Below are 20,943 nucleotides of genomic sequence, written 5' to 3' on the forward strand. Positions count from 1 at the left end.
GTTTACATTTTTCACAAAGCTCTCATTTTTAGGAATGCATCTCTTGATACCCTCAAACTGTACATAAGCAATCTCTGTGTCACTCTCGAAAAGTTAAACCCTGCTTAGGACAAAGGGAGGTGGAAAGAGGTTTACCTGCGGTTAGTTGAAAAGTTTTGCATAAGGCAGAACTGTTAGTCACGGCCTTTAGGCAAACATCAGCTGGAGTGTGAACAAACATCAGACTGAAATGTATTGCCAGGCATGATGCTGTACTTGCTCAACAGCTACTGGGTGTTTATGTAAATAGAAGCATCATAGCATCAGACGCTTTGAAGAGTGTGCTGGAATTGAGAACAGGGAGTTACTTAACACAGCAGCAAAAACAATAAGTCATTGTTGTAGGTCACGTCAGATTAATCTCAGAGGGGTAACTGCAGTCAAAATGAACTAAAATGCAGAACTAATACGATAAATCAGAACATTGTGATGAAGAAGGGACGAGAAAACGGAAATGACTTTCAACTGATGCCAAAGAATAAATATAAATCCAATTAGTTTTAGTTTTTTTTTCCTTTAAATCTGTTTTGGTCCCATAAACTTCTGGTGGCAGGTACGTGTAACCTACTTGTTTGATGCTTTGCCTGGAATGTTTCACAGCATGGCATTAAACTCATCTATTTAGCATTTATTCATTAACAAGCATTTACCACTTTAAAAAACCTTCCATAAAACACTGTATTCTTACTGGGTCACCCATCTACAGATCTGACCTGTAACCTCATGGCATCATGCTTGTTTATATGGAAATAGATTGTGTTGTTGATTGTTGTTGATGTTTAATGCTATGCCCTGGTGCATTCCAGGCCAAGAAGTAATATCTCTGTGGAAACAAGAAGGTGGCAGACCCTCTACCAGAAAAGTTAAATAGTGCACCTTTAACATAAATTACTGTCTGGGTTAGAGCTGGGCGATATGACAGTGAAAACTAAATAATGATCTCACCCATGTTTCCTTAGTGATTTATTGTTTAATGCAGCACATTTAGGTATTTTACTCCACCCACTCCTCTTATTGGTCAGCCCCTATCATGTGTGAGTGACAGGTGGGTCTAATCAATCACTGCAAAGTATGAACTCTCAGAAGCTGGTATTTGAAATGTATTGATTTAAAAGACAGCATAGACAATTAATATGATTATGCCATCTTTAAATCAGTACATTTCATGTTACTACAGTTTTGCCACAATACACACCTCGTATTTTGTTTGAGTATAACGAATGTAGCATCAGTCTTTAAGGTAATTAAAGCTTATCTCACGATAATGGACGTATTGTTCTATACATGAGAGCTGGAACAATATTTTTGGGGTTCAGTAGTTATCATGTGTACATTTTCTTTGTACAACTGAGAAGTTTTAGTTATTTTTTGGCTATAAAATAAACATTAAGCTGTAAAAGTTTGAATAAATAACTTATGTGACTCATTACAAATGCAAACTAAGTACTAACTGTTTCATTCTGCTGTTTCATTCTGTTATTTATTTAGCTCTTGATTTTTCATTGAACATTTACAATTTTTTTGTGGTTTAAATCTGCTCGTTGGTTATTATGTCTGCGGCATAAATTAGTTTCAATATTTATGTTTATCGTCTATTTATGCCAGCAATATATGGCACTTCAAAATTTGTTATCAGACCTAACTAATGCCATCTACTGTTTCTGAACGTTTGCTCTATTGTGATTGGTTAAACCCACCTCTCACTCACTCAGAGTATGACAGAAGCTAACCAAGAGAAGAAGATGGCAGAAAATGGCTATTTTTGACTGTTGAGCTGCACTGAACTAAAACAAAGCAGGAATCATGATACAGCGATTTCATTGCAAGGATGAGATCATGATTTGAGTTTTATGACTACACCACCCAGCCCCAATTATAAGAACCATTCTTATGTACAACTAGAGTAAAATAAGTAGGTAACTAAATAAAAAGAAAATGCCTTGAAATTCAAAGTAAATTGCCGTGATTTTGTGGGTGTGGACACTGTGTAATTCTCGTAAGGACTACGTGTCATTGGCCTGAGAAGGTTTTGCCTCCAGCGCTTCCCATATGATTCTGTCAAATGATGAGCAGCTTAATTGTTGGTACATAAAACCATTTCAAAGGACTTCATGCAATAACTCAACTTTGTTGCGGTGTTTCTAAGCACCAGGCACAAAATCAATGTTATACTATTGCCAAAAACCTGATAAGGCATGAGGATGATGATTAAACACAACAAAAATTACAGTGACTAATACCAATTACTTACATTAAAAAGATGTAGTGTTCCGATATTGGTCATAAACCCAATGAGTCACAAAAACAACATATTATCATAACAAATAAAAATGGTTGCAAACATATTTTGGTCCGACAACTATGTCTGATAGAGCTGAGAACAGACTGGAGAGACCAATGTGCAGTATCACTCAGCACACAGCTGAGCTGTGGTAGCTTACCATTTTTTAAGCAAGAAGCACATTAGTAAGTAAAATATTACAATAAGTTTTACTTTCGCATGACATGTGTCACTTGGGGGCATCATCCATACAGGACTGTTATATAAGACTACAGAGATTTGCATTTTTTTCCGTGTTCTAAAATTAGTCAAATCATTTTAACGTGTTACATATAATCTAAAACATCTGAATAATATGTGAAAATGCCTGCACTGAGATATCTGAATATCAATATGAATATAAGTTTTTGGCAGTCAACTTAAGGCCCAACAGGCCTCAAACAAAACCCTGTCACAAGCTATGTTCTTTTTAAATAGACTGTTCTCGTTACATAAGTAAATGTACATCACGTTAGTTTGACTCATACAATGTTTGTTTTGACAGTTAAAAGTTCATTAAGCCAACGGTCGGCAGCTCAAGTACAGGTGAAGACTGTCCAGTGACGCAAGAACCCAGCTGAACTTCTGTTCCTTTGCAATATTCACCTACAAACAAGGACACTGTTGACATTGTTCTGTATGTAAAAAAAACTTACTAGATTCCTGTCATGTTTTGCCACACTGACATAAATATAAAATTATATTTTGAGGAACATCAGACAAAGGGACAGATTTTTTGCCATTTTATTGCAAAGTGCAAAAAAGGTTACAGCGTCACAAGCCAGGCCACACACGCGTAATCAAGCCATGTTCATACCTATCGCCGACAGGCTTTGCCCCTTGCAATCTGCCCAGCTCTAAAGCCCGGTAGAAGGCTGTGGATGGGTTCCTGTTTTTTGATGGGAGCAGAGGGAGAAACAAGAGAAACATAACAATTTGGGACAGACAGCAAGACCTGTGTCACAGACATGCTGAGAGGTAATGGAGCAGAAAATTCTGACCTACGACAAGAGTCAACACTGAAGACAGTTATGAGTTTAAATGACCACCCTGCCTCAACAGTCCATCACCCACTCACATCCCCTACAACCACAAGAGGCTTCAACACAGAAGGTTTGGGAAAACACAACAGTGAATTCTGTGTTATTATTGATCCAACTCTGAAACAAAATGACTGCACTTCAAATCTGGGATAAAATTATAGAGAAAGAGATTACAGATATTATTCTCCAATACGTACATACAAACTTTGGGTATTCAGGAAACAAATGACATTTCCGTATGAATATATGAATGCTCTATTTGATGACTATAAATTTAAAGTTTAGTAGAAATGTAGTATGGTTTAAATGCAATACATTAGGACTACAGATGAAAAAGTAAAAGTTTGAAAGAAAAAGAAATGATCAAATGTGCCATAATGAGGTAATCTCATATTTTCAAGATTATATAGGCTCCAAAAACAAAGAGGAAGGAGAGTGTGTTAATTAACTTTTACTGTTTGTACAACAGTGCTCATCCTGCTGGGGGCAAGAGAATGTCCCTTCACCGTCTGCCCCTGTGCGTAAAACTTTTATGGGACCCTGGTGCTACAATGGAAACAAAGGTGGTCCTCGTAAATGTAACTTTCACAAGCTCTGGGACCATAACAAAAGTAGAGGAATTTATTTAGAAAAGCAGGAAAAGAGGGTTAAACATCCACTACTGTAGCGCTCTGTCAGCAGTGATTTACAGACCTTTTTCATATCGGAGCCTCTGGCAGATTTATCTCAACCACACCCCTCCCACAGAAGATCACCACCTCACAGTTGCCTCACTTTTACTGAAGGAGTGAACCACCAAGTCTAAAACAAACCAAAGTCTAACAACATTTATAGGAAAAGACAATAGTATTCAACAGTAATGTAGGAAACAGAAATGTGTAGGCCTGTCAAAATTATACATTTGAAGCATGATATATTGTTAGAGAAATATTGAGATAACCAATAACGTTGAAACTAATTCATGTCACTGACACAAAGTACAGTATTCCCATTAATACAGGAAACTATGGTGGCCCCCCATAGTCTAAAACAAACTGGCCTATTTATTGGCAAAACTAAATTAGACTTTGTCGCTCATTGTATTGTCATGAACTTAAAAAAAAGTATAAAAAGAGACAAAGCTTGGTAAAAAAAAATGTAATATAGGCAGTAAGTGCCATCCTCCACAAGTTAAATGAGACTAAATTTGTCAAATAAAAATTGTTTATAGCACCATAATTTGAATCAAATCTATGGGAAACATCAAAAGCAGGACAATCCCAGTAAACCCATTTTTAAATATACGGTATCATGAAGCAATAATTAGCAATAGAAATCATGTCTTCTACCCTCTAAAGCTCAAATCTTATCTTGCAGAAAAATGGCAAAAAAAACTCCCCACTATTGCAAAGAAATTATACACACAATAAATACTGAGCCCCCAATATGATTGTTCCAAATTCCATATATTGAAAGATAAGCCTATATTGCAATTATCGTGACAAACCTAGAAATGTGAAGTGAATGTAAGAGGTTTGGAGGTGTGGCTCAGTACCTCATCTGAACCTCCCTGTTACAATGATTGATCTAGCAATACAAGCAATACAAGCAATAGAGTTTACATAAAATGTGCTTAAACCAGTGTTACTGCCTTTCTATGAAACATCAGTCTCCGAAAGCCTTCACTCTTTTAAAGGTTGTCTTGCGTAAAATGTCAAATAAGACTCATTTCAAAAAGCTAATCCTTGGTACAATAAATAACCTGGAACATTATGCTGACTGATGGACTTAAAGTAGGCCAAATGTGACCTACCAGTTCTTATTCAGTGCTGATATTTTTACATGCTTAAAGCCGCACTGTGTAACTTTTAGATGGAGGGTCCACTACCTGCTTGCCTTGATAGAAATTGCATAGTTTTGTTTTGGCATGTATGACATTAAACTTTACATTTATTCAATTACAAGTGATTTTATTTCTCCAAAATAGCTGAAAACTTGAAAAACCTGTTCAGATTTGACCTATAACTTGGCTTGCTAGCATCACGTTAGGCTTCATGGAGACCAATAAGCTTAATGCCATACTGTGGAACAATCCAGACAAATAATATTGTATGGAGACCAGCAATTGGCAGGCCCTACACCAGCAAAGTTACACCATGCACCTTTAAAGCTTACTTTTTTTCTTAAAACACAAAACACCACATCCAAGAAAGTTATTTAAATGTGCACCATGTAACTTTTCTGGTGGAGGCACTGTTACCTGCTGGTCCCAATGAGGATTCATTCTAGATCTACAAATTTAATGCCATACTGTGGAACATTCCATGAAACACAATAACATGTAGAGACAAGCAGGTGGTAGACCCTCCACCACCTCCAGAAAAGTTGCATATTGTACCTTTAAAACTAGAAAATATTTCTGGAAAAGATTCAGCTCTGGTCTTATGCTTAGCCATCCCATATGAAGTTTGAACTGGGACACTACGTCTCTAAAATGCCCTTATGGAATGCATGCAAGTGTGGACGTTTCTGGGCATTGTCCAGGAACAGCCCCACCCAGCACCTCAAGGACAAGTACTACTCACATAATTATAATTTGGGGTCAAACGGGCCAAATACCCATTTGAATTAAATCCATATTTTTCAATAAATTTCCAGTGAATATTGAGATTTTGCAGCAAACCTTCCCCAGGTAACTGTAACTAACTGAGAGTGAATACTCATAGCAGACAAAAACAAAACCCATCATGGCTGACCCGTAGCCCCTGGTGAGAAAACCAAAACATGACAATTTTCGAGCAATATTTACACCCCTTACCTCCGTCCACATGACTGCACTTGACATTGTACAGACTTTCTGTCAATCACACTTTACACTTTTTAGCAATTAAGAAAAATACCATAAGTGTTCAGACATGTTTTTACCTGTCTGTCGCACATTTAAAAGACAATCGAGATGTCATAGGAGCCAGCCAAAAGAAGTCAATTTGGGACGGGCAAAGATTTAGTTGAATACCATGTAACCATTTCATGTTTAACTTCCTTTGAGCACACAGAGCAGCTCATTATTAGACTGACCTCACCCTGTTTGGCAGCACTAGTAGGATTCAACATAGTCACAACTGTCATTCAAAACAACAGTCACAAAAGGCTTGTCAAATTAATGTAATATAATGAGAAGGCACCAGATATTAAGGTTGCATGTGTCATAATTTAAAATGTTTAAAATTCAGAGTAATTTTATGTTTGTCTGACCTGTGATGCAGGCAGAGATATACTGTGCCATGTCATTCTAACCTTATAGGGGACACAAAACTGAAAGCATGCCAATAAATTCCCTTCACTCAACACAGTAGAGATGGGGCTGTATGCTTTTCCTCATTTTGATAAAGTAGCACTATGCAACTTTTCTGGTGTAGGATCTTCCATCTGCTTGTCTCCATGGTGATGTCATTGTTTTGCCTTGAATGTTCCACATTATGACATTAAACAAATATGTTTTGAGTTTATTCATTTACAGACAAAGACATGTATTCTTACTGTGAGTGGGTCCACTTCTCCACAGATCTGACCTGCAACTTGACCAGGTGACGTGGCCTGCTTGTTTCCATAGAGATAGTTCAATTAGATGCCTTACTCTAGAACATTCCAGGAAACTATAACATCCGCATGGAGTCAATCAAAAAATACACAATTGTAATTTTGAGAGCTTTTAGATGACTAATTGATGCACAGAAGAAGTCTTTAGTCAAAATGAAAAGAAGATATAAGTGGTAGTGTAAACCTCTGAGTGATGGAAGTAAATGAAGAAGTAAATTAATGCTTAGTTCAAAAGAGAAGGAGATTTGTTTTCTCTATTTGTGTCAGGCAAAATACATTACATTTACTCAAAACAAAAACATATTTAGTTACTTTCTTAATAATTGACTTTAACAGTATGACAGTGTAAGTTTTGGGGGTAAAAATGTAACTGGACAAGTATTGTGATTCAGTTTAAATTTGCGAATTGCAATATTCATTTAAAAAGTAGGAAGGTGTTCAGACTGCACATTCTCCAGGAGCATTAACATTTGACGGAAGACTAAAATTTTAACTGAAAGTCATTACAAGAATCCCATGAAGTTCTAAACATGTTCATAGACGTCTAAATTACAGGTACAAGATGCTGATTTGTTTTGTCAAAAGAGAGAATATTTTGTTCTTTGCAGATGACATTTTATTACCTAAATAATTGCAGCCTTTGATATTTGTGCCAACACAAATTGTGACTTCATTTGATAAACTGAGCAGCCCGATTTAATGGAATAACAAACCAATAACAAGCAAAAAGATGTGAGATTATAGTTCTAATTAGACTGTGGATCAGGCATAGTTTTCTGTCTCAGACCGGCCTCAGTCCGACAAAGCAGCGATCAAATCCAAACCAAGCCCAAAAGGCATTAAGATATTTGTGTCAGAGTCCGACTAAACTCAAGACAATTAAAATCACACTATTATCATAGGCCTACTAATGACACACGTTTGTGTGGTCAGTCCGATTTTATCAATCAACTGAAAAAAGGCACTTGGAACATCAACGCAAATGAGCAGAGCACCTCAGTGCAAAAGACAAACCTCGCACACAGGAAGATGTTAGACAATGTTAGGGTGAGCTGATATTTGCAATTAATTTTTTTTATCACAAAAACACTTGCATGAAACAGGCCCATTAGCCGTTTTTTATTTTACAATTCAAATGTCTTATTGCGCTGATGTGTCCAAATCCAATCAAGCCAGTCAGGTTCCGACAGGTCCCGTCGGACTTCGGTGGGGTTTCAATGCTCTAGTTCAAATCTCTATGCTTGAATACATTTGATTTCAAATCTGGTGGCCTGGTCCTTTTTTTTTTTATCAATTATGGTAAAAAAATTCTTCTAACGGTGCACAGCACAATGCTGTATGTGTTCATATGACATGTAGCAGAGATGTTGGATGTAGCCTTCAGGTACAGACTTTGTGCAGGATAATGCACTGGTTATGCCTGTGGGAGAGCCACAAGGTACCTCTGTGCTAAACAGGGACATGACCCTTTGCATGGGGCATCCCCAACTTAGACCAGATCCAGCTGTACACTAACTGACTACTCTGCCTCTCCCACTAACAAGCCCCAAAAGTGTAGAAACCAATAAAAGCAATTCTTTTGGGGGCGGATCACTACCTTTAAGTCCCCCAGTGAAATCCAGTATACAGTATAGACAGTCACTTCTCAGCTGATAAAAGTCCTGAAAGATGATGTGAAATATGTGACACTGGCGTGTACATTCTCGTACAGAGCAGTGTTAATTTGGTCCCAGGTTGCACATAATTGTTACCATGAGCAGAAATGAGTCAGTGTAATCCACAGACTGAGGCTCTTTGAGTTCAGATCATCAGACTCTGAAACTCTGCTCTATTTGACCCAACACTGGATAAAGATCAGATTTATTCTGTTTAATAATGTGGAGAAGTGTCCTGAGCATGATGCCAGCACAGTCAATACTGACATTTTACAGTAACTGCTGACAGAAATAAAATACTTTACCATGTATGCCAAAAGAATCTACTAGAATGTCATATTTTAATTAGATTTCTCTAACACTATATGTACTTCCAGCACTGTTTATTTGAGAGTGAATTTTGGCAGCATGCCCTGACTTTCAACAATTCTAGCACTAACAGAAAAACTAAATGATTATTTATATAACTTAACTATGCAACAATGATCATAAGAACTGTCTTTAAACAATTTATTCAACATATATTTCAGGTCAAAAATATGTCCAGATGTCTGTACTCTTATAGCTTACACAAAAATTTCACCTTTATATTGTACATATAAGATTTTCCATAATAAATCCAACACAGTAGATTAATCATTTGTAAATTCTGATTTATGTAGATAATGTCTGTTCTGTTTTTCTGTTTACAAAATGTACCTTTCCAAACAGTTTGGAATTTCAACAATATCCAGAAGCCTAGTGGCTGTTATTCATGACTGATTGACAACATAAAGTATTTGCTTCCTTCGCACGTTTGATCACATGACCCAGTTTCACCTCAGAGCCAACAGCGGCAGAGCAAAGGGCAAACTTCTGAGAAGATATGCAAATGACTCAATATGTGACAAAATCTGACTAATGCCCCGAAAACATGAGCCCAGGTGAGAGGCCTCGACATGTTAAACTTAGCAGTGATTCATGGAGAGAAGTTAGAGGCAGGTTTGTGTGAACGCTCAGCAGAAATAGTCTCACAGCACAGAGGAATGGGGCAGCCTGACCCAATGTGACAGAATGTGCCATTTACTACAGGCCAAAGATGTGGTTATGAAAGCAACTGGGCGTCTCAAACTCATCCATCATATACCACTAAACCTTACAGGTATTGCTTATTTTTGCCAAAAGGGAAACTGTTAGCGCCAATATTTCATATAGTAAATAATATTAGCAAGATGTTACAATATATTATGGTACAAGCTTACTGTTTATTCATCAAAATGCAAATCATTTCAAATGCTGGGGATTAATGATGGAGAGGTCTACAGTCAATCCTCTGTCAATAAAGAAAAGGAAGAAATTGTACTGTCAAATGGCACTAATACATTTTTTTTATGAAGAAAATCATCCTACTTAAATGACTCAAAAACAAAATGACATTGTTTTGAATTGTATTATTCCTAACCTGAATAAATTCAAAAATTCAAAAATTAAATAAAAAAAATTATCCTTTGGATTTTTTTGACACTGGAAAATTAAGAGCTAAAAAGGTCAGATCTTGATTTGATTTGATTACTTTATCAGGTAGTGAGGAGATTTTAATGTAACACAGATACATTACATGTGACATGTCATTTCTTGGGAGCGAGCTCTGTGATCAGATAGACACAGGAAGCCCCTTGTAAAGAGCAGGAAAAGAGCGATATTGGCGTTTCTGTGAATTCTGCACTGATGTACTGATTATGACAGATCCCACCTGAGTCAGTACCATCTGTTCAGTGTGGCAGTTTTCAAATGAGCAAATGGAGTGTTATCAGAGAGTGTGTTCACCATGACTCACATCCGTTTCCATGCATAGGGTCTGTATCTGCTCAATGAACGGGTGACTTAAGACCGCCAAGGTGTTTCACAAAGGAGGAAATACACACACAAGCAAGAAGACTAAGATACGGAACAAGAACAAAGGAAGTCAAAAGTGAGAGTTGACATCAAAGCAAAGCAGGAAATCATGGTATCTTACAAAATCTGCACCTTTCTATTGTATGTCAAAAATATTTGGTTAATTGATAGTCATGAGAACATAATATAATAAAACAAGCAATAAAAAAATTCATAATTGGGAGAAGTCCAGAAGCACAATTCATTGTGATTTGATCTACACTGCAAAGAAGCTAACATAAATGTAAAGCGCTTTATGCCTGCTCATGTCACATTAGCTTCAGGAAGTAAAATCTGGTAAAAGCTGGTCCCATACTTGAGAAATAGTAACATATTAGACAAAACTAGAGGAATCAAAGAAAATTTAGGATTTTACTGTTGTTGGAAATAATTATTAAAACCTCTCATTAAAGCTTCTCACACACTACAAAAATGGGCAAAAAGGGATATTTTTGGACTAAAGGACCAATCAGGGCTAAGTCAGAACCACAACAATGCTACAATAGGTCTAACTGAACTAAACCAAAAGATGGCAAGTTGCGCAAACACTAAAATTGCAGAGGAGCCAGAACACAACCAGAAGGAGTCTGTGTACCAGCAGTTGTACACGTACCAGTTGCAACAACTGTACTTGCATCATCTGTTGATATATTTGACTTGAAATGACTGCACCCAATATTTCCACTCAAGGAGGTCCTTGTGTTTTCTAACCTAAGTAGTATAAAAATCAAACTGCTTTCCTGCTATTGGTTGTGTCCTTTCTGGGAAGGACACAACCAACCACACACCCTCAGCTCAAATTTACTCTGTTCAACTTCCTGTCTATGCCACATTGTCAAAAGCACAAAAACATGACAGAATGAGCAGCTTTCGGCCACAGCGAGCTCTGAAGGCGGTCTGTGCACCGGGAGAGGATGGATGACTCAAATACAGCTGCCTGCCAGGCTTTCCACACATCCTCATTACTCACTTTTCAGACATCTTGGGCTCCAGGGGTTCTCGGACCTGCCTGAAGAGAAGGAACTGCACTAAAATCAACTTGGGGCAATTTTGCAGTATTAATGTCAAGTATAGTATAATACGTGGATTAACAAATAAAGGAATTACCAGAAATATATGAGCAGCACTTTACAGAACTTGACAGCCATACATGCAAATGGCAAAAAACTTAACTTCCTTAAAAGTAGACATAAATATCTGACTTTACTGTAAACCTAAACATGCATTAATCAAAGACTGGAGAATTCAAAACCACTTGTTGTGACCTTTTAACCATCTACCTAGAGCAAGTAATATTATGCAGTACAGTTTCTTTTGATGTGTAAAAATGCTTTCTAGTAGGTCTGCATGATGTGGAACTATGCAATTGAAATCACAGTTTGAATAGTTGTAACTAACAAACCATGACAACTGCAGTTACTGTATTTAAATAACAATTTGCCTATGCAAACTACAAAATGTCCAGTCTTATACATACACATACCCCTTAAGTTTGGACCTCTGCAAACATGATCTGAAATGCATGTTAACTTATATTAGCTTGGCTGTTAGATATTTCAGTCTTCACTCACATGATAATGCCCCTGGATGTGTGTAAAATGTGAACTTTGAGCAGAATCCTACACTTAAAACAAACTGCACAAAGTCAATCACAAAAAAAAATTGCAATTGGATATTTTCCCAAATTGATGAGTCCTACCTTCCAGAATAGGTAACTTTTCATTATTACCAAGCCCATATTACATTTTCTGATAATGTTGTTTCCTGTTGTGTTTTGTTTCATTCACACGTTAACCACAAACCCTGCAAATTTAGGATGAGTTTTTCTCTCAAACAGAAATCACTTTGTTCCAACTTGTGCTGTCATGTGGTAACACACAAAGTGGAAGTGCTCCACTGAGTTTTTAAACTCCACACACCTACACTAGAATGATCTGGATCATTTCAACCTTGGAATTGCCCATCTCTACTGAACAAAAGGTAAGCTGTTAACTTGGAAACTAAGCTTCACAACATCACAAAGTAGAACAGAGCATTTTGAGCTTTACAGATGTAGACAGACTAATAATAAAGGATTACTCAAACCTGCGTGAATGAAACAAAACACAACTCCAGGTAAGTATTTGAGGAGGTAACAACATTATAGCATGGCTTAAAAGCTCACATGATTAAATTTTGCGTAATATAAGACCTTCAAAAGCACACACTGAAGGAATGTATAAACAGAACAACACACCACACAAGCAATATGTTTACAGACTCATGCCAAAAACTTTCCAACTTCAAAATTAACCTACTATAATTACAGTTACATAAAGGCTCATTGTCCTGATGAACCATCTCCATGCTATTGTTACATTCCAAGCCAGGGTTATAAGGTATACGCTGGTACATTGCACATAGCAAGTACAGACTGGTAACAGGGGCCTGTCAACAGCTTTTCTCTCTGGTCTGAGGGGTTCTTTTCAAATGAGCTTCTGCATACTTAACATACTGTGACCACATGAGGAGGGGTCCAACCTGCTCTTCGCTCAGATCTCTGTGGACAAGACTACACACAGTTAAATAATGTAGTTCCTCAATCAGCCCTAGTGTACCTCCCTGCCACAAATAAATAAGAGGAATGAATGTTTGTTGTTTAAGTTGTTTACTTGCTTTGACAGGTTCATTCTAATTGTCCGTGATCCCTGTCCACAGCATCCTGAGAAAGTAGAGCGAGTGCGCTTTTCTCGTTACTAGGGTTTCCAACCCCCTCTGACTGTTAATGGGGAAACCTACTTTGAAGTCAACCAATAGATCTACGAGAAACAAGAAGCACACTGAAAGAATAATTATATTTCTTTTGTAAAATGTAAAAGTGCTAGAGAGGAAAGGGAAATATCTATGAAATTGGCATTGCAATATTAATGGCAAGCAGTTATGAAATTCTTCTTTAAAAAGCTTGCAAACCTTTAAATCGCTATACATCTTCTAAAACAATTGTGACTGGCAACACAGCCAACAGACAACACAACACAGTAACATTTTAGTTTTGTCTAAGTCATCAAATGGACTATATTACACAATTTTCTGATCTTAGGTTTGTCATCACAAATATACCTGGAGTTGTGAAACACCCCGTTTCACCTTGTGATGTCAAATGCTCCACTGTGTTTTTAAAAACTACCACTATGACATCATAAGGTGGAACAGAGCATTTTGAGTTTAGGAGATGTAGACAGATTAATAATAAATGTTTACTCAAATATGTGTGGATGAAAGAAATCACAACTCCAGGTACGTTTTTGATGAGGTAACAGCATTAGAGTCAATTTTACGTAATACAGAACCTTTAGTACTCGCAAATGGACTAAAGCAGGCACTGTGAAATGAAAATTGGTTGTACAAGATGAATCGGGTAGACTGCCCAATAGGCTTGTAGCAATTAATCCGAATAATTGTGAATAGCCATTTTGTTACAATAACTGTTGACTAGTTTAATAATCATTAATCATCATCTTGACTATACCCACTCTAAAAACACACGCCAAAAGACGATTTAGTGGCATCATTAAATCAAAATGCATGTAATTATGAGAAGGGCAGGGCAAAGCTCAATCCAACATGAAAAGTGGCTAAAGTCCCGCCTGAACAAGCTGCTGCCCATTTAGAGCTACTGGAATGTGTCCCAAGAAGTTAAGACAAGTCAACAAAAATAAAGCTGCTGAAAGGTAAAAATTCAACCCCCCACACACAGCCAAGACAATACATTATCCTAAAATCCACTCTCCCCGTCTCAATGCATGGGTTAAACTGAAACTGCCACAGGGTAAAATGCAGAGAGGAATGACACCACATCTGTGCATGTGCAGGGTCATGTAAAACAAAGAACTTCTAAAACAGAAATACATTTCTCAACCTACAAATGGGCCTGTCACAATAATTACTATATTTTGTGGCTCAATATTTATATATTTTTGTTGCAACAGTGCACAGGTTTCTGTTATTTTTTTATGTAATACCTTAAGATTTGAGGTGTAGAGAGAGGAGAAAGTTATTTACAGGACTAATTATTGGTTATTTATATTATTTATTTGTTGTAGTTCATTCTTTTTATGATACTGTATTTCTGATGTTTTTTGAGGAATATCCTTCTTTACTTTTTATTTTTTATTGTGTCAGTGGCATAATTTCAGATTATAGTTTATTGCAATAGATCTCTGAACCAATTTATGAATTCTACTTCAATGATTGTTATCGTGACAGACCTACCTCGAAAGGAAATTTACATTGTTCATCTGAAATAGTCATCCCATTTAATCTTGTTGTATCTAAAGGTGTAATATAGCATGAAAGCTATTAAATATTTCAAAAAGAGACAATGAATGATCAAATAAACAGACACGTCTAAGTACAATCTTCCAAACAAGGATATAATGCTATATTTCAGCATATGTCTGCACTTTTGTGATAAATTTTTCAGTCCATTCGTTTTTTGTGCAACACTTGAACATTTTCCAAGACATTTACAAGGGCATTTTAACACACTCCAAATGCATTGTTCAAATATCCGAATACTGTCGTCATGGTTATATAAAAACTATTGACATAACCCATTTTTGTGAATATTGCCCACCTCGAGTCATATGCTATTCCAATACCACACAAGCAGGCCTATCACGATAGTTACAATACTGATTTATTCTTTGGTACATGAAAGCTTAAGCAATATACTTTGGGGCTCAATATTTATCATAGGTATATTTTTGTTGCAATAGTGGGAAGATTTCTAATATTTTTTTATGTAATAACTCATAAGATTTGAGCTGTAGTGAGATTAAAAAGACACTTTCAGGGCTTGTTATTGGTTTATTCTGCTACTTATTATATTATGCCTTTTTATGAGAATGTATATTTAAAAATTGGTTCACTGGGATTATCCTGCTTTATTTTTAATTGTAATTTCAATATTATCGTTTATCGCAAAATTTCTGTGAAGTAATCTTGACAGGCCTAACAACAATGTACTTCAATTTATCACTGTGATCACTGGATATGCAAGTAGCCTGGGTTGATGTTCGGTATTTAAACATATAAATAGCCGGATCGTTCTTATTTGAACATATAAAACAATTTAAACCCTGCTTGTTTGTGTTGTGAAAGCTTTAGATCACCATAGTGGTTCAACAACTTACTTACACATCAGCTAACAACATTCAAATAGGAGCCTGTGGTTAATTTATTTATTTTTTTAATGTAAGGTTTGGTTGAGGGAGGCAGGTGCCAATTGCCATTTAACAAGCAATCAGTTTTCTCCCAGGTTTTATATGACACAGTAATTCTACGTTACAGTGTCGTATCTTACAAAAATGTCACTTATCTGTTATGATTCAAGCAGATCAGACAGGGCTTTTGTGGTTTTGAGCAGGTAAAATAAAAGTTAAAGATGCACTAACATTTCTCGCGTAGGATTCTGTGTACCGTTTGTCTCTATTACGACTGTATTCCTTGGCCAGGAAATTTCCACTGTATGGCATTATACTTACCCATCTAAAATCAGTTTTATTATACGCTTTTGGGGACGCCTCTGCACAGATCCAACCTGTAACATGGCCAGGTGGCAGCTGCTGCTTTTCTCCATGTTTAATACCGTGGAACATTCCAGACAAAGCAAACACATCTCCATGGAGACAAGTACGTGTACGGCACCCTTCACCAGAAAAGTTGCACCAGTAACCCGAAACTATTACTAAAATGTTTTCCAAATTGAGTAAACATTACAAATCATCCAACCAAACAGGGAAAAAATCTGCCTTCCTTTGTAAAACCCGTGGAGTGTGATGACCTGCATTGATGACCCAATATTATCACTTACTCAATATTAGTCTTGTCACAATATTAAAATTTAAAACCTGATTTCAATTCTAAGGAATAGGCTTGACACTTGATTTTGAGGCCACAAAGAATCAAAAATCCTCTCTCCTTTTGTAGACAACAGAGTGTACTTTTCAACACAAAATAACTGTACTTTAAGTTACCATGCGGTCTGTCTGCAGTCGGTTCTGATATAGCTATATAGATTATATAGATTTGTTTTGAATTTTTGTATTTTGTTCTTGGTCAGAATAGGATACAATCTATACTAGTTTTAGTATCTGATGTTCAGTACGTTTGACAACCCTACTCACTTTGAACAAAACTGGACTATAGCCAGCTTCAACAGAGCAACAGCTATTCCTAATTGCTGCTTAGGACAGTTGTAAATTACTATGTAAAATTACCGTTTGAAGTTTTGCAGCTAAAGTAGGGGAAAATCTGTTCAGAGAGTGGTAATAACTAAGAATAACGACCATTTTACTGAGGGAAAGCAATTTGTCTCTGGGCCAGTCTGATCACTGGATTTGGCAGTGGTGCAGGCTGCCGAGTGGAGATGCTAACCATTCCAAGCTGGGAGGAAATCATTCTCATCTTGCAACCCCACCCCCACATGGGTTTGTTCCACTTTTTGCGCTGTACTTTAATTCAAAACAGAACAATACAATGACAGTAGATTCCAGCATAAGCCTTGCTAACAAGAGAAGTAAAGTCTGGGGAGGTCGGTTTCATGTCTTCAAGGGGTGTGTGCCGCAAACTGCGCTATCAATTGGATTTACAGCAAGTGACGTCTAACCAAGGATTTCATTTGGGAAGTGATAAAAGCCTGGCATGGTTAGCGGCTAGGATACAGTACAATTAAATGTGGGTTTGGAGTCAGCTTAAAGGGCTGTATTACTAAACAGAAAAATGTGTCTTGCTCAATGACAGATATATTGTAAAACCAGCTCTTACAGTCAAAATAAGACTTCTTTGTGCATCTGATTATAAATCATTTTCATTGCCTACGAACCAGGAAGTAAGGCTGGTACCTTGTTAGCATGCTAGTTGTTGTTAACCTTAAAGCATTACTGTAACGGCAAAACGCAGAAAGTTGAGAAAAGTACTTATAAACTAAATTATTCAGTGCATGAGGAAGGTGAGGAATACATTTGTCCCACTGCAAATAATTTAAAATGAAATAGTTCTATATTTCACAGCCAACATCAGGTGTATTGCCTTTAAATGAGGTCAGTCTCCATAGTAAATAAGAAGTTAACACAATAGTAAGTTATCATGTGACAGTTTTAAGCTATTTAAAGTTAGGAACTCAAAAACTGGAACTTCACATGTCACTAAAGTAACTAGTCCAATTGTGAAAGAAAATAAATGAGTTGGCCTGAGCATGTGACTGCGTGTGTCCTCTTCACCTCTGACATATCCTGTCTTGTCCTGCTGCCAAAATCGCCATAGTTACAGCCAGCACACAGCACCATTGTGGCCTTTGTTACTGTTAGCAAATACACACTATCCCCAGATAAAAGCATGTTTCGGGCATCATGCAAAAAAATAAAAAATAAAAATCAGACCATATATGTGGGTACTATAATCAACAGGTTGTATTAGCAATTCAACCATGCTGTATTAAATATAAAACTAACAAACTAAACTAAAATCTGAAACAAAACCTGACCTAAAGAGGGGCTTCAACAAAAACAGAACAGACCGGATATTTTCGGCATACCATTCATTCTACATGTGGAATGGTAAATAGTCTCTTTAGAAACTTTTACAACAGTCATTTGCCTGCTTCTAAAAATACAATGAGTATAGGTTCTTGAAGAGCAAGAATGTGAGAATATTTATTTACACTGGTTAGAGTATTGTAAGGCCTAATTAAAATCCACCCTGTATTTTGTTTAGTTTTTTAGTTGCTGCTAGTAGCACTTCAATTGGTATCTATTATAACCCTCAAACAAATAAAATACTAAAAATATTGTAGTAAATGTGTAAATACGAGTAAATATGAGCTGTGAATGTAAATGGGAATGCTTGATGTAAACGTTCAAATATTTAACCCTTTCATCAGTGATCATTTAAAAATACTTTAGCACATACAACTGTTGTGGCTAAATACACTAACAGTGGTTCTTCTTCCCATCCAGTGCCCCTTACCTGTCATCGTCTCCATCCACAGGAATGGCGATGCCAAACAAGCTGACAGCAGGAGTGGTCAGGCTGAGACCCTCGGGGATGTGAGGCTTGACAGTAGAGATGGTCAGAGGCAGGACGTCGGACCTGGGCCTGTGATCTTCTGCCGCGCTGATGGTGGTCGGCACACTCACGATTCCACTTTGGGAGGGGATGGTGACTGGGGAGGAGACTGTAATGCCCATCGCTCCTGAGGCCACACTGACAGGGGTCACCACTGGAGCTAAGGCTGCGTCTGCACCCTGAGCCAGAAGGACTTGCCCTCCAGGACCAGGGGGGCTTAGAGGTGCCTGGCTGCTGGGAGGCACCATTGGCAGAGATGTTGCATGAAAGTGCTGCAGGTGGTAGTCAGGCAGGCCAGAAGAGATGCCAGCATTAGAAAAGGCAAGCTGTTGAGGCTGTGTGGCAAGAGGCATCATGGGTGCTTGGTGGATGCCATTAAGGCTGTTGGGAATAAAAGTCTGTGAAACAACAGGTTGCACGTTGACATGGGATGTTATTGTAGTTGCATATCCTGTGGGCTGGAAGGCACTTGCTACACTCCCAATCTGTGAAGGTAAGGTGTAGCCTTGTTGCAACGGCTCTGAAGAGGGAATGGGCACCCTTGGGGGTCCACCATCGATGTTCTCCACAGACTGAACAGAAAAAGAACTAAGGACAGAGTTAGTGACGAGACCTAGCCCACTGTCTGTGTTGTGCTCATATGTCACAGCAGGTTTCACACTGTCCACAGTTCTATTGGACTCTGACTCTTTCTCATAAAACTCAGTGCAAGTCCATCGCCCCCGTCTAAAAGGCTCACCGGTGCCATGGTCGAGTTTAATGACGCGAAAGCGGGAGCTACAGCTGGAGACAGATGAAGGCTGACCGGTAGGAGCTGGAACAATGGGTTGAGTTGCAGCTGGCACGGGCACACTTCCTCCTAAACTAACTGGGGTGTTACGACCTCCTGTGCCTATGCTCTTAATAGACAGGATCCCGTTCACTGGCCCATTCAGGTGCTCTCCAGTGTGGTTAGGACCTTCCTCAATGAAGCTGCAGTCACTCACCCCCAGGTCTGTCCGGGACACACCAAAGATTTCCGAGGACACATCATCTGTTCGGGGATCGTCTGGATCATCTATGCTTTCAGTGTCGTCTATTATCGTGCTACCCGCTACTTGAGCTTGGGTGACACTTGTAATCTGGAAGCAACTTTTCTTCTTTGCTGGCATTGTAGACATATTTAAAAGTGCGTTTGCCAGCTCCCAAAAAAGCACTCGCAAACCAATGCAATACGGAGCGAATTACAGATGAGATCTCAGCCACGTACCATCGCAGAACACACTCACGTTTCTCTTCATCTCCCCACCTGGAGGAAAGTAGGTAATGTAAATAAAAAGTCTACAAATGTTTAAGAGAAATAAACTTCTCTTCCACCTGCCTCTCACGTCTGCTCGGTCTGTTCCGTATCAGCACGGCGCACTTTCAACAGGTCCTTGTAAAAGTCCTTGTTCAGCAGCTGCCACCGGTACTCTAGTCTGAGGCGGGCCCCGGTTCCTCTGCTCACTCCTCTCCAGCCCTCGGTGCTTCTTTAACGGTAGCTGGCTAATGTGGCTATACCGTAAATTTTAAACTACCTTGTGAGCCAAAAGACATGGTGTAAATAAACTCCTTGACGTTTCAGGGAGAAAATATAGTCCATATATCGAGGGAAAGTCTTGAATCTAGTGAAGTTTTGTCTCGCCGTGTGGACAGCTCGCTTGAAGTGGCTAGCTGACAGATAAACTACACTCCAGTGCAGCAGAAGCAGAGAGTAGCAGTAGGAAGCTAACGGGGCTAACTCAGCCCAGCTCAAGATGGCAAATGCGCACTGCACCCTGGGAATTGTATTAAAAGGTATTTTCAGAATCAAATCAAATAAGAACTGTTCGTACGACTGATTCTGAGATTAGAATATAAAAAAAAAAACAAAAAAAAAACATCTTGTTAAAAAAATAAAGTTTTTAAACACGACACGTCGTAACTTCCGGTCATTCGTTACGTCACGTTTAAAGGGCAAGAGTTTTATTTACGTGAGAATGCGTGGGAGGTGAAGATAAGATAGGGAATATTTTCAAGTTTGACTTAGGATGGTGAAGTATGAACCGATTACCAAAATTAATTTGTTTACAAAAGACTAATTTGAAAGTTAGATTTTCAAGAGAATGACACAATGAGTGAATATAATTGGTGGCTCAAAAGGTCTGTATAGGCTAGGTCATCTATCAAAATGAATTATTCTAGTCTTGCGTAGAAACAAAGTTGTAGGCACAGGATCAGGCGGAAGGGATCATACTTACGAACATCCTTTGAACACATTTAGAGGTAA

General features: G+C 38.0%; 1 protein-coding gene across 1 annotated transcript in view; it reads right to left on the reverse strand.

Moving 5' to 3' along the window:
• The window catches only part of LOC110160151 (TSC22 domain family protein 2-like), a 31,323-nt gene extending 10,693 nt beyond the window's left edge, over positions 1-20,630 (reverse strand). Inside the window, exon 1 of the mRNA XM_020924783.2 lies at positions 18,558-20,630. Coding sequence (XP_020780442.1) covers positions 18,558-19,816 — 1,259 coding nt within the window. The 5' untranslated portion in view covers positions 19,817-20,630. The remainder of the gene's footprint in view (positions 1-18,557) is intronic.
• Positions 20,631-20,943: the final 313 nt, after the last annotated feature.

The sequence above is a fragment of the Boleophthalmus pectinirostris genome, unplaced genomic scaffold (genome assembly GCF_026225935.1).
Source record: "Boleophthalmus pectinirostris isolate CB_2022bp ecotype Guang Dong unplaced genomic scaffold, ASM2622593v1 HiC_scaffold_214, whole genome shotgun sequence".
Taxonomy (NCBI): Eukaryota; Metazoa; Chordata; class Actinopteri; order Gobiiformes; family Gobiidae; genus Boleophthalmus; species Boleophthalmus pectinirostris.